We start from the raw sequence: 15,740 nt of genomic DNA, 5'->3' as shown, positions 1-15,740 counted from the left end.
AGTTATAGGTGGGGTGGGGGCAGGGGCCATCTCTTTGTTACTGGTGTAAATTTGGTATGGGGACACGCTGGACACCTTTGCTGCCATTGTGCTATTTGCTGGGTGTCCAGTGTGCCCCTGTGCCTATAAGGAGGATTGGACTACCTCCAGGCCCACCTGCCCTTATCTATCCATTAGAATGCATGTGCTTCCAATGTGGAGACCCTCATAAATTTAGAAGATTAGGACTGTAAGAGATACAGGGTGCCATGAAGAGGCTTTGCAGCTTACACATGCATTTGCAAATGTGTGCTAGCTAAACCCCAGTTTTTAACGCATACTGTTGGACAGGTTAATTCGGTTGGTAAGCAGACTGGTTGGTGAGTTGACCTGGGAGTTTTCTTTGGTTTTGTCTTGCAAGCAGTGGCAGCCTCACCGCAATCGGGAAATTGCCTGTCATTAGTCAACATAAAAGACGCTTATCTGCATGTCCTGTTTTTTTTCTCCTTATCAGAAGTTTCTCCGCTTTGCTATAGTGGATCAGCATTATCATTTATCATTTTTTGTCTGTTTGCCGTTTGGTAGGTCCACTGCCCCTCAGCTTTTCATGAAAGTATTGGCCTTCTTTCTCTGTCTCTTAAGGATCCAGGGGGTGGCCATTTTGGGGTACTTGGACAACCTTCAAATCAGAGGACAGTCGGCTCTGCAACTGCGGCACAATGTGGACCTCATAGTTTAGGCTTTGGAAAGATTTGGCTAGGTCAACCTTCAAAGGTCGGTCTAACTACCGACCTAGAGACCAACCTCGAGTCTTTGGGCCTGATCTAGGATATGTTCCAGGTAAAAGTTTTACTTCCTCCAGAGAAATGTGTCTCCTGGGGTGGCTTCCCCCAGGAGGCTGAGGAATACTTCAATTCACACTTGCATGAGGGTGTTGGGAAAGATGGTTGCTTCATTTGAGGCAGTCTCTTTTGCCAATTTTATTCCAGCCCTCTGCAGTGGAATGGGAAAGGAGAGGTCAGTCTCTGGGTTCTCAGATGTGTCTGTGTCCCAGTGTTCTGCAGTCATTGGATTGGTGTATGTTGCCTCTGAGGTTGGGAGCAGGGAAATTGTATCTTCCCATTCAGCTGTCAGCGGTTGGTTCCAGGAGAATGGTCCTTCCAACCAAAGGTGTTCAGGGCTCTTTTTCAACAATAGGGCATGCTGGATGTAGAGCTGCTAGCATCCAGATTCAATATGAAGCAGAGGAGGTTTGTGTCCAGGACCAAGGATCTGCAGGCATTTGCAACGGATCGCCTGATGATGCTTTGGGATCAGTTCTCACTGATAAATGATTTTCCTTTGGTTCAGCTTCTTCAATGTCTGTTGTGCAGGATCTATGTGGAGGGAACACCAGTAATTTTAATCAGCAACACTAGATTGGCCCAGGAGAGCTTGGTATTCCAACATCATAATCCTGGCAGTGAACGGTCCATGACGGTTCCGTCTCTGCCCAACCTGATGCGACAATGTTCGATTCGTCATCTTTCTTTATGGTCACTCGACTTAACAGCTTGGCTATTGAATCCAGAATCTTGAAGGATAGGGGAGTGTCTGGGGTAGTCAATACCACATTGGTAAGGGCCAGGAAGGAGTCCTCTAGTAATATTTATGATAGGACCTGGAAATCCTATGTAACATTTTGTGACGCTAGGAAATTCCATCCCCGCAGGTATGTTATAGATCAGATTTTGTCTCTTCTCCAGACTGGAGTAGATTTGAAGCTGGCCCTGAGTACCATTTAAGGGGCAGATTTGGGCCTTGGCGATATATTTCCAGAGGCCAATTGCTTCCAATTCTCTGGTATGAACATAGTATTCAAGCAGTCACACATATGCTTCCTCCAATTAGGTCTTTATTGCCTCCATGGGATCTCAACTTGATATTATCAGTCCTGCAGAGACCACCATTCAAGCCAATCTGGGATCTTTCGTTAGTGCTTCTGACTCAGAAATTTGTCTTTATTATGCAATAATAAAGGGAAGTGCAAATGCCAATGCATACTCTCAAAACACAATAATAAGTGACTGCACAATGTGACAAAATGATAATAAAGGGGTGTGCAAAGCACAGAGAGTGTAAAAATCCAGTAGTGAGTAAAACTACGATGGGTCATGTAAAATAAAGTCCACAGAAAGTGTGAAGTAGACAAAATACGCTTCTTCCTGTTAGGGTGACACCAAAACAGTGGAGAAGGAAACACGATGTCTGTAGTCACTTGAAGAAACTCTTCAGGGATAAGAAGATGGATGCTCTTACCAGCTGGGATGGACACACATGTCTTACAACAGTGGGTCAGAAGAGCTTGTGATCCTAAAGGATCTGAATCTGGTGCTATATACGGAAGGTGGCAGGATGGATCAGGTACAGGGTCCCCGGTTTCCCGGCAGCGAACTACAGAAGCACTGTGCAGTCAAGCTGGATGTGCCTCAGGACAGCCCCTTGTAGACTCCAATGGACAATGGGAGTTAGAAAGCTGAGAGGTCTGGATATTGGGGTGTTTGCCTTCCAAAATGGGATCTTTTTGTGGTCATTTCCATTGTCCTGGTGCTCCAGGGTCTTCAAAAGTGTGATAGGTTGTCAGGAAATTATATGTAATTTATGCTCCCAGAACGCCTGGAGGTGCTACTTGCATGCTGGGCCTCTGCCATACTCAGGAGGAGTAGAGGAATGTGTTTAGGGGTGAAATTTGTTGCATGCACATGCCATGTGAGAGAAATAACCTGTTACTATGACAATTTTCGGAAAAAAAAATATTTTGCAAAGAATTGTGGGGAAAAAATGACAACTTCAAAAAAACTAACCATGCCTCTTATTAAATACCTTGGAATGTCTACTTTCCAAAAAGGGGTAATTTGGGGGGTATTTGTACTTTCCTGGCTTGTTAGTGTCTCAAGAAATGAGATAGGCCGTCAGTTCATAAGGTGTGATCAGGTGTGATCAATTTTCAATGATTGCCACCATAGCTTGTAGACTCTAGTGTAGGGATATGCAATTAGCGGATCTCCAGCTGTTGCAAAGCTACAAGTCCCACCATGCCTCTGGGTGTCATGCTTGTGGCTGTCAGTCTTGCTATGCCTCATGGGACTTGTAGTTTTGCAACAGCTGGAGGTCCGCTAATTGCATATCCCTGCATCTATAACCTTAACAAAGACAAAATAATATACACCGAATTGGGTTATTATTACCAAAGATATGTAGCAGTATAAATTTGGCCAAAATTTATGAAGAAAATTTACTAACTTGCAAAATTTTATAACTGAAAAGAAGAAAGTGCATTTTTGGTCTTTTTTACATTCACATACATCAAAATGTGAGAGCGCTGAAAGCTGAAAATTGGTCTGGTTAGGAAGGGAGTTTAAGTGCCCAGTGGGCAAGTGGTTTCACTGGTTCCGGACCGCCCACTGCACATATACTGCGGCAGGGTGGCCCGGCTGCATGAAACAACGTACCTGTTGTTTGCGCACACTACCAGTGACCCGTTCCTGCTGTGATTGGACACAGTGGTAACCAATCAGTGGGTCCAGCGGCCGCGAGCCAACCGCGATCGTTCTTGAGGGTGACACAATGGTGGTCTGCCTATATAAACAAGGCAGCCCGTCCTTCTGTCAAACAGGGAGAGAGAGATCTGTGATTCCTACTAATCAGGAACACATATCTCTCTCTCTGCCTAGTGTCACCATCCCCCATACAGTTAGCATGCACTCACAGGGAACACATTTAACCCTTTGATTGCCCCTGATGTTAACGCCTTCCCTGCCAGTGTCATTTATACAGTGTCAGTGCATTTTTTTTAGCACTGATCACTGTATTGGTGTCACTGGTCCCCAAAAAGTGTCACTCAGTGTTCAATTTGTCCGCTGCAATGTCACAGTCCCACTAAAAATTTCTGATCGCCACCATTACTAGTAAAAAAAAAAATCCCTAAATCTATCCCATAGTTTGTAGACGCAATAAATTTTGTGCAAACCAATCAATATACGCTTATTGGGATTTTTTTACCAAAAATACTGTTGCTCTTTTTTGTTTATAGCGCAAAAAATAAAAACCACAGAGGTGATCAAATACCACCAAAAGAAAGCTCTATGTGTGGGAAAAAAAGGACATACATTTTATTTAGGCACAGCGTTGCATGACCGTGCAATTGTCAGTTAAAATGAAGCAGTGCCATATCACAAAAAATGGCCTGGTCATTAAGGGGTAAATCCTTCCAGGGCTGAAGTGGTTAAAGTGGATTGTTTAAAGATTATTCACTGAGATTGTAATGTTTATGCTTTAAAAAGTAACCATTCAATTTAGTCTGTGCTAATGAATGGTGCTGTGCTGTTACAAATAAACTGCATAATATACATAAAATTATAAAAATGAAGCTTCAAACATACAATAGATATCCAACCCTAAAGCCTCGTACACACGGTTTGATTGTTGTACGATCGAGCCTCTGATTTTTGTCAAAAGGGCATTTGTAGGATTTTGACTAACATACTAACTATCGGCAAATTGTCGTTTAACAAACATGAACGTAGTGACATACTATGAGTGTATAAAGAGGAAGTTAATTTCTCAAGCGCCACCCTTTGGGCCCCTTCTGCTAATTTTGTGTTAGTAGAAGTTTGGTGAACGTTGTTTAACGATTCAGATCGTACAAAACAAAAGCCTTTTAAATTACGTTTGGCTTAACTACATTAGTATCACCAGCAAAGCAGCTAAAATTATTATCCCATTAAAGAAGATGAGAATTTTGACATTTCATCAATTGCCGTGTCACGAATGTTAATTCTAGATTACGAACAGTAGTTTACAAGACCAAACGCTTCGAAGTCGTTACTTGATTTCGAGCATGCGCGTTTGTACTTTTGACTTTTGTGTGACAGATTTCTGTACTGACCATCCAAAAATCAGACGTTGCACATCAGACAAAAATGTTATAGCCTGCACATCCAGCTTTTGTCTGATGTAAAAGTTAAATCATCTGTCGATTGCACTGTACTAACGATCCAAAAATCCGCAGACAGCTCGTCTTCAGACTTTTTCCTTCTGGTTTTCGTACCGTGTGTACGAGGCCTTATGCCCCGTACACACGGTCGGACATTGATCGGACATTCCGACAACAAAATCCTAGGATTTTTTCCAATGGATGTTGGCTCAAACTTGTCTTGCATACACACGGTCACACAAAGTTGTCGGAAAATCCGATCATTCTGAACGCGGTGACGTAAAACACGTACGTCGGGACTATAAATGGGGCAGTGGCCAATAGCTTTCATCTCTTTATTTATTCTGAGCATGCGTGGCACTTTGTGTGTCGGATTTGTATACACACGATCGGAAATTCCGACAACGGATTTTGTTATAGCCTGCTCTCAAACTTTGTGTGTCAGAAAATCCGATGGAAAATGTGTGATGGAGCCTACACACAGTCGGAATTTCCGACAACAAGGTTCTATCACACATTTTCCGTCAGAAAATCCGACCGTGTGTATGGGGCATTAATGTAAACTGAATGTTACTTCTAAAGTGCATTACTCGAAGTGAACACAAGATGGCACTCAAAGCTCCAAAGTCCACTGCATATAACTCCTTAAGGTGCAATAGTGAAATAAACGTCCAGTGCAAATAAGTAAATAAGCAAGACTATAAAATCACAAAGTGCTTGATGGATACAAAAAGTGCAATAGTGATGATCTCTGAATTCAATAGTAGTGAAAACATGATTTTCCCAATCTTGATCGTGCAAACAACACAGGTGTTGTGGGTATCTCTGCTTTCCATGCAGTGACACCTTTAGAAGGGGTGGCCTCTTACCTCACAGCTGGAAGGTAACAGCATGGAAATATAATAATGGTCTGGCTTCCTCTGCGGGTCCTTTCCTGGGTGTCTGGTCGACCAAGTAGCCTGGGGGTGGGGGGTTCCTCCTTGTGTAGATCCAATAATATTAGCTGATGGCTCCGCTATACCCCACTTCACATACACCCCAACCGAGTCAGTGGGGGGGGGGGAAATGCCTAAATAGTGTAGTATGTTTTTAAATTTTATTCCATAAAAACTATAAAAGATAACACTCACAGTAAAGAGGAAGTAAACCCTGATGGGTTTTACTTCCTCTTTATTTCCCTGCAAAGGTAAAGCATAATGGGCTACTATGCATCGCATAGTAGCCCATTATGTGTCACTTACCTGAAACCGAAGCCTGCGATGTCCCCGATTTCCCCACTGGCAGGGAGCGTCCATTCTTCACCCCTCTTCCTTACGGGGCCGCGAACTCCGGATCTGTGACTGGCTGGAGTCGCGTGACGTCACTCCTTCGCATGTGCGCGGGTGCCGCCAGTAACGGCACGACCCCAGCTTGAAACGGCATATCGTGCCCTTTCAAGAGTGCGCAAGCGCCAAATACATTGGCGAATGCGCAGAAGACGGCTTCGTTCAGGGGCATAGTAAATATCTCCTAAACCGTGTAGGTTTAGGAGATATTTCAAGCACCTACAGGCAAGCCTTAATCTAGGCTTACCTGTAGGTGAAAGTGGTCTGTAAAGGTTTACAACCACTTTAAGCAATGGTAGAGCAAGTCTCCACGAGCACCAAGCCCGTCACCTGCGTCACTTCCTGGTTGTTCCTGTCAGCCAATCCCGTCGAATATTGTCACAGGTCATGTGACTTCTTCAGGACGAGCTCGGCGCTCGTGGAGATTTACTTGCTCTACCATTGCTTCATTTCCTGGTGCCTCCATGGCAGCATACACATGGTTGCTCCGCCCACAACCAACTCACAGGACCACTTTAACTCTATAAAAGAAAGGGTTGCCCCCCCACGTCATTCTTTTTTCTGTCCTCAAGCCTGCAGGATCACCCGGATCAGCTCTTACATCACCACCATGTTGGTGCTACCATTACCGGTTCATGCTTCCCTGTAGTATGGAGTCCCGGGACTTAGGCTGCTAAATGCGCCAATAAGTATGGGAGCCCGTTTTTTCTGTGGATTTTGGGGCAGAAGGGGCCACGGGGTCAGATCTTCTCTTCCCCCTTCCCCTGGTCATCTACTTTATTGTGGAAGCTATCCCAGTGGCGGTTTCATCAAAAGCAACAAAGGATCTTTCATGGATATGCATCTCCATTACTCCCAGGAGGTGACAGCAGTTTCTTATTTAGAGTTCCTATGGGATGCTTCATGGAACCTCCCCAAGCCTCTTTCATGCTGGGATCTGCTCCTCTGGGAGATACGCTTCCATGCTGCTTCATACTGCCTTCTCCTCCGGCCTCTGCAGTGCTGGGGCTCCTTTTGCCAGTTTCCGAGGCCCTCTTGGTACACCCAATGTAGGTGTATGTACATATATATATATGGCCTGTCTATGGCCATTATGAAGGTAGCATTCAACAGGGAAACATCTCCCCCTGCTGCTGGAGAATTATCAGTTCCACTCCACTATTTATAGAACACATTCTTGCCACACCGTTGCCTCCCAATGGAAGCTAGAGGTATTGCAGCACTTACAAAGATAAAAAAAATTATTTCATTATTTCTTTTAGGTTTAGGAAAAAAAATAAAACATTTTTATATTTTTTTACTTTTTCAGCCACCTCCTGCAGTCCAGTGTTGCAATAAAAAGATCCTCGACGTACCAATAGGTAAGGGGCTGCACTGCTCAGGTAAGTTTTTGTCAATACAAAAAAATCCTCTTGTCTATGTTTCATTCAGCCCACACCGCCGATCATCCCGGCCATGGCAGTTCAAGGCATGGGGACTCATCCTCTTTTCATACATCTCACAGATCACGAAGATCGCCTCATAGCACGTCTAGGGGGGCCCCTCTGCCACATGTTGCCCCCTGGCCCAAGGACAAATCATGCTGGGTCTGTGGCAAACAAGCCCTGCCAGAAAAACTAGTATGTGAAGCATGTTACAGTGAAGCTATCGGTGACAAGGATAAAGATAGGCAGGAATCCATCGATAGCATGAAAAAATTGATTAAACTCAAGTCGGGAATTATCCCTGTACCAGGAATTAGTGGTCCCATTCACAAGTGGGAGGTTTGTTGAAACTCCAATTCAACAGGTGGATTCAGGCTCCAGCTCCAAGGATGACAGGGACACAGCAGAGGAAATTTTTTCTGCATTCGATTTCAGTTTGATCGACCCATTCGTGGTCACAGTTAAAAGCGTGATTCAGTGGGAAGAGACACCCAAACCCTCTGCCAAGTCTAGAAAATACTTTCCCCACCTGAAGAAGAAACCCCCAATCTTTCCGCTTATGGAAGAGATAAGGGACGTTGTGACAGATAAATGGCAGAAGGTGGAAAAGAGACTGATCGCCTATAATCGTTTCAACAAATTATACTCTTTGGCAGAGTTGGATGACCAACTGTTTGATTCAATGGCATCAGTGGATGCATCAGTCATGAGACTGGCCAGGAATACAACTCTGCCCTTAGAGGATGCAGTTGCTTTCAAGGATGTCCGTTTGGTGAGAAGTTGTAGACCGCAATTAATAGGGTTACAGGGGGCAAGAGTGGCCTGATTCCTCAAGATAGGAATAAGAGAAGGAAATTTGCAGCAAATGTGACTTTTCAGCAGAAGGCCAGGGACTCCAGAACATATCGCACCGGAAGGGAATACAGGAGGAGCTGGGAGGGCTCCCAAGCAACCTTCTTGAAGATGGGAAAGCAAAAGCCTACTACCTCGGAGCATGAAAACCAGAAGTCCTTTTGATTCCTTGGCCACCCAAACTGGGCCAGTGGATGCCCATTTCAGTGCATTCACTCGGGTTTGGGTGGAAACCTGTTCAGATCAGTGGGTCACTTCCACAATCCTTCAAGGGCATTTTTGGAGATTCAAGCACCATCTGCCCCGCTCTTCTTTTCTGCCCACCAGGATTCCAGCTTCCAAGGAAAAGTGGGAAATCCTTCTACAATATGTTCAAACGCTGGTCTGTCAGCAGGCAGTGTTACCGGTTCCAGAAACGGAAAGGTACTTAGGATTTTACTCCCCAATCTTTTTGGTGTGCAAAAAGTCGGGGGGATGGAGACCAGTTCTAGACCTGAAACGGTTAGACAGGTTTATCTGGCTCAAACGTTTCAAGATGGAATCCCTCAACACAGTCATCCTAACAGTACAGCCAGAAGATTGGATGGTCTCTATAGACCTCCAAGATGCGTACCTGCATATACCAATCCATCACGATTTCCAATCATTCCGAAGGTTCAAGATAGGGAAACTTCACCTACAGTTCCAGTGCCAATGCCTTCGGCATATCAACAGTGCCCAGAACCTTTACCAAGGTATTGGTGGCAATTCTGGCTCCCCTCCGGGAAAAGGGTATCCGTGTTCTACATTATCTGGACGATAGCCTAGTCCTATCTCAGGACAGGAGAGCCCTGAACAGCCATCTACAGGAGGTCATGAGCATGTTGGCCAAATACAGATGGTTAATAAATGATACAAAGAGCCAACTCATTCCAACACAGAGGATGATATACTTAGGGGCACTATTCGACACTCAGAAAAGGGCAGTGTCACTCCCACCGGAAAAAAATCTCTATAATCATAAGGAAAGTAAGCAGGGCAATGGCGAGAAAGTCCATGTCAGTGTCAGAATGTCTGAGTCTCCTGGGATCTTTTTCCTCATGCATCCCGATGGTGAAGTGGGCCAGGTGGCATCTCTGCGGTTTTCAACAGGGGTTTCTATCCCAGTGGAGGAGGAGATCCTTGTCTCAGAGAATTCTGATCACAATGTCAATGAAGACAAGTCTGTGATGATGGACGAGACCACCCAACCTTCAGAATCACTGTCATCTCGGCCCCATCTTGTGGATCACTCTTACATCTGACGCAAGTCGGTTGGGTTGGGGCGCTCACTGCAGAGATCAGATGATCCAGGGATGGTGTCAGTTCAACTCGGAGGTCATAGTCTCCAACATCCTAGAACTAGATCCTTGAATCATAGAGGGCAGCCTGGAAGGCTATACTAAACTTGGAACCTCTTCTCAAAAGCAGCTCTCTACTGTTACAAATGGACAACAGGGCGGCAGTAGCCTACGTCCAGAACCAAGGGGGAACTCACAGCAGATCATTATCAATCGAGGTAGGCCCGATTTTAGTGTGGGCCGAGAAGAATCTTGTCAACCTCATAGCATCCCATTTACTGGCTCCCCAGAATTAACTGGCGGACCGCCTGTCCAGGGAATTTATCAGCAACAACCAGTGGTCTCTGGACCATGGGGTGTTCCAGTGGATTTGTCAGCAGTGGGGCAATCCTCAGTTGGACTTATTCGCATCCCCACTAAATGCCAAGACACCTCGGTTCTTCACAAGAGGCCCTGTCCTGCAATCAGCAGGAATAGACACCTTAGTCCAGCCATGGACCTTACGCGTTCCCCCCAATTCCACTGATTATGAGATTCCTTCAGCGTTTAACAGAGGAAAAAGTGACCATCTTGGCAGTGATTCCTTACTGGCCGAGGAGGCCTTGGTTCACTCTTTTGACCCAACTGTCTCTTTGCAACCCCTTAGTCCTTCCGAAGACGCACAACCTTCTGTCTCAAGGGACTTTCATCCACCCACATCCAGAGATCCTGGATTTAAGGGCTTGGAAATTAGGATGTTCTCAGAAGTAAGCCAGACACTGCTCCAAGCCAGCAAGTGGTCCACCAATAAAACCTACTACAGGATATGGCAGAAATTTTCGGAGTTTGTGGAAGCTAACCAGTTTAACCTGTAAGACCAGGTGTAAATGACATTCTCCTGTTTCTACAGAAGGGGTTAGATTTAGATTTGGGGCTTACAGTAGGTGACCGCGATATTGTATCAATCTCGCTGCATTTCTCGGCGAGATTTGACACCTGCGAGCTCCGTCGCAGGAGCCAGCGCCGAGATGGCTCACTCATCGGGAAAGGAAAACTTTGTTTTCCTTCCCCGATGAGTGACAGGCAGTGCTGACATGAATCCTGAGGGGGAACGCCCGCCAAATTTTAAATGAAAAAAACGGCGTGGGTTCCCCCCCAGGGGCATACCAGGCCCTTAGGTCTGGCATGGATTGTAAGGGGAACCCAGCGGTGGCAAGACCACGGCGACAAGACAGCGGCGACAAGACAGCGGCAGACCGGGCCCCTCGCTGGCAAAAAGAGCTGGAAGAAGATAGCGGCGGGGCCCGGGAGAAGAGGCGGAACACTGGGAGAAGTCGGAAGGAGACCCCCCGAAGTCGGAAGAAGACCCCGGAGCTGCCTAATAAATTACTCTTAAAACCTGTGTACTGTGTTTTTTTTTTTATTGACACTTTTCCCTAGGTGAATGGGTAGGGGTACCATGTACCCCATACTCATTCACACAGGGTGGGGGGCGAGGGATCTGGGGGCCCCCTTATTAAAGGGGGCTCCCGGATTCCGATAATCCCCCCGCCCGCAGACCCCGACAACCAACGGCCAGGGTTGTCGGGAAGAGGCCCTTGTCCTCATCAACATGGGGACAAGGTGCTTTGGGGTGGGGGGGCCTGCAGGGTGCCCCCCCTCCCCCAAAGCACTCACCCCGCCATGTTGAGGGCATGCGGCCTGGTACGGCTCAGGAGGAGGGGGGCGCTCGCTCGTCCCCACCCCCTTTCCTGGCCGGCTGGGCTGCGTGCTCGGATAAGGGTCTGGTATGGATTTTGGGGCGATTTTTAGGCGTAGGGGGTTCCCCTTACAATCCATGCCAGACCTAAGGGCCTGGTATGCCCCTGGGGGGAACCACACCATTTTTTTCATTTAAAATTTGGCGCGGCGTTCCCCCTCAGGATTCAGACCAGACAGCTGTCAGCTCTGCCTGTCACTCATCGCGGAAGGAAAACAAAGTTTTCCTTTCCCGATGAGTGAGCCAGCGCGACATGCACAGTACCCTGTCGCCGAGAACCAGCGTGATGGTATCGCACTGGAAACACAATCTTGAGGTCAGGTACTGTAGTACCCTCAAAGTACAAGTCTCTGCCTTATCAGCCTTAACAGACACCAGGTGGGCTATGAACCCTTAGATAGAACGATTTCAGAGAGCAGTTCTAAGGTTAAGACCACCCAGGAAAACGCTGTACCCAAAGTGGGATTTGTCAGGTCTGCCAGGAGACTCTAACTGTCCCTCCAGTTTCCTGACTGGTAGTCTTGTTATCCCAGTATCAGGTGGAAGAGCGGTTGAGATCCTGCCACCAGAAATACGGGACCTCAAAGGGAAGTGCAAACAGACTAAATAAGGAACACCAAACAAACAACTCACAGTTGGTAGAGAGTGCAGTCAGCGAACTACGATCAGAGTAATCCAAAGGAGTAGTCCAAGAGGCAAGGTCGGGAACAGGCAGAGTCGGCAACAGTGATCAGTGAAGTCTAAAGGGGTAATCCAAGAAGCAGAGTCAGAAACAAGCAGAAGTCAGAAACCAGCAAAACAATATCATACACCAACAAGCTGTAATGGGAACCTATACTAGGATGAAGACAGGAAGGGGAAGTGAAGATTTATAGGGTCACTAGATCAGGTGACTGCCTACAGCTGGTCAGGCAATAGGAAACCGTCCAAAGGACCCCAGGTTCCAAGATTGAATCCCGGACACGGCGTGACAGTACCCCCAAACAAAGATGCCCCCTGATCTATTTGGGTTTGGATGGATGCCTAACGTGGAACAACCTGACCAGCTGTGGGGCATGAACATCACAAGCCGGTACCCAAGTTCTTTCAGCAATAGAGTAGCCTTTCCAGTCCAACAGATACTGTAATTGTCTACCCTTACGTCGAGAGTCCAGAATTTTACTAATTTCGTATTCTTGATGGTCATCAGCCGAGACAGGAGAAGGATGTCTTGAGGGTAGAGAAAACCTATTTTTGTAAAAGGGCTAAACGAAGTTTATAGGCCACTGGGTTAACTTGACAAAGAATGTGAAAGGGTCCAATATATCTAAGACCTAATTTGGGAGAGGTTTGATGTTCTTAGTGGATAACCAAACAAGTTCATTGAGAATTGACGATAACGTGATGCAGGTCTTCTGCGACGGTCCGCTTACCCTTTGTATCTGTGCACAGACAGAAGCAGAACTTTTCTTATGTCTCTCCAGTGTTTAGATAACCTGGTCACCATGTTGGCTGCTGCATATAACTCTACCTGAGAAGATTGGAAGGGGAAAACTCTGGGTTGATACCCAAAGGCAGCTTGAAAAGGAGAACATTTAAGGAGGAGTGCCATTGTGAATGTGCGCTAATTCAGCTAGAGGTAGCATCTCACTCCAGTTGTCATGTTCAGCATTAACATAAGCCCTTAGATAGGTCTCTTAATCTTGATTCACCCTTTCTGTTTGGCCATTAGATTGGGGGTGGTATCCAGAAGACAGGGAATTATTGATACCCAGATGTTTGTAAACAGCCTTCCAGAACAAAGATATGAATTGAGGACCTCTGCCACTAACAATATCAACAGGAATACCGTGTAAACAGATGACATGTTCAATAAAGGATAGAGCCAAGCATGGGGCAGAAGGTAGGGCAGGCATAGGGATGAAGTGTGCTAACTTCAAAAATCTTTCTACTACAACCCAGATGACAGTATTCCCTCTGGAGCCAAGCAAGTCCACAATAAAATCCATACAAATATGGGTCCAGGGAGCACGAGGAACAGGTAACGGTTGCAGAAGACCTTGGGGAACAGGCATTTTGATGGCCTCACAAACAGTACAAGCTTTAACAAAGGCAATTACATCCTTCTTTAGGGTAGGCCACCAAACCAGGGATTTCAGGCGTAAGAAGGTCTGTTTGGTACCAGGATGTCCGGATATCCTCTGTCCATGGGCCCATTGCAAAACTTCTTTAAGTAATTATTTAGGAACATGCAACGTATTAGACGGAACTGAAAGATTAGAAGGTGCAGCCAACAATCTTTGCAAGATAGTATCCAGTTGAGCAATAATTCGTTCCAGAGGAACAATATGATCAGGAGGAGATTGAAGATTATCGCAAGGGAATTGCCTAGACAGGTGTCTAGGCATTCGGACTTGTGTACACACGCTTGGAAAATCCAACAACAGACCGCTGTCCGCGGAAAATTTTAAAGCCTGTTATCCAACATTTGTCCGCGGAAAATCCATCAACAATTCGATTTTACACCAACAGTCTGTCATCACACAATTCCCGTTGGAAAATCTGATCGTGTGTACAAGGCTTTAGGGTTGGATATCTATAGTATGTTTGAATCTTCATTTTTATCATTTTATGTATATTGTGCAGTTTATTTGTAACAGCACAGCACCATTTATTAGCACTGTATAATTTTTGGTTCTGGAGTCACCTTATCAGTGCTCTCAGCAGTTACCCTTTTATTTATATATATATACTCACCTTCACCTATAGTGATAGTGCGGGCGTACCCCCACTTTTTTTCTAATTAAATTTAGTCTGCTGTCTATATAAATGGATGAGATTATACATATAGGAAACTGGTTTTTCTGCAATGGGCAATCAGAGCCACATACATATCTCTTTCATCTTACATGAACATTCACTTTTCTAACCACTTGACCCCTGGAAGATTTACCCCCCACTTCATAACCAGGCCATCTTTTGCTTTTTGCCACTGCGTTTATTTAACTGACAATTGCCTGGTCTTGCAACGCTGTACGCAAATTAAATGTATACAATTCTTTCCCACAAATAGAGCTTTCCTTTAGTGGTATTTGATTACTATCAATATTATTGATTATTAGATACATGATCCAGCACAGGAGAGCTGCTCTGCCGCGGTACTCCTATGGGAGGCGGTCAGCAAGCAGGTAATGTTGGGGATCTCCCCATTACCCTATTTAGTGTCAGAAATTTCCCTTTTACTTCCTATGAGTACAGAGATCTTATCAGCAGAGATCAATAGAATATCAGATAAAAATCATCCTGTCCAATCACTAGCAATGCTGATTCTGGCCTCACACTGTCTGCTGATACCATTCATGCTCCATATACGAGGAGATTATAGCACAATATGAGTCATGTCAGTGGTATTCTGTGCTCATCCTGTGTATGGAGATATCACCATCTCTACACATGGATAACAATATTGGGGGGTCTGCTCCATTATAACATTTTAAAATTCAAATTCCTGGAGTTTTATAGAGTGATCTATTATAAATGATTCCAATAAAGAAAAATGAGTTTCATTCATGTAGAGAATAATTACATTCATTCCTGGGGGAGAAATTAATTTTCTTCTGATAACTTCTCTTCTTCTACAGTTTGGATAGAAATCGCCTGACACACAGATCTTGCCCCCACCTGGCATCTGGAATAAGAAATAACCAGACACTGAGGACACTGCACCTAACTGGAAACAATCTGGAGGGTCCTTATTTCAGGAATCTGATGGAAGCTCTGACGACAAGCCAGATAGAGGAATTACAGTGAGTATAACAGGACTGACTGAGACAATAATATTCTGGGACAGTTTACATCCAAAACTTGTAAATATTCTGACTCCAGCTATTACATTAATGATCTGAGTGAAGCAGAGACAATCTCACTGCAGACAATCTTCATCAGATAGTTTAGAAGGCTCAGGCAAACTATATGATGATGTAGATGTTGGTATTTGAAGTGGTATAAAGGAATAATTCCTTCCTCACCTCAGTGTGTGCATTGCTGAAAAAATAGCTGGAACTTACAACGAAGGAGGAAACTACATCACACAAGAGGGGAGGATACAGAAAAAAATTAGTGCAATAGAAGCAGTGACCATAGGGGCTG

The 15,740-nt window shown here is 45.3% G+C and overlaps 1 protein-coding gene across 1 annotated transcript in view; it reads left to right on the top strand.

Moving 5' to 3' along the window:
- The window catches only part of LOC141116714 (ribonuclease inhibitor-like), an 82,610-nt gene that overhangs the window by 41,079 nt on the left and 25,791 nt on the right, over positions 1-15,740 (top strand). The window contains exon 4 of the mRNA XM_073609107.1: positions 15,233-15,397. Within this exon, the coding sequence (XP_073465208.1) occupies positions 15,233-15,397 (165 nt within the window). The remainder of the gene's footprint in view (positions 1-15,232; positions 15,398-15,740) is intronic.

The sequence above is a fragment of the Aquarana catesbeiana genome, linkage group LG13 (assembly GCF_042186555.1).
Source record: "Aquarana catesbeiana isolate 2022-GZ linkage group LG13, ASM4218655v1, whole genome shotgun sequence".
Classification (NCBI taxonomy): Eukaryota; Metazoa; Chordata; class Amphibia; order Anura; family Ranidae; genus Aquarana; species Aquarana catesbeiana.
Note: the sequence above shows the minus strand (reverse complement) of the source record. Positions and strands in the feature narration are given on the sequence as shown.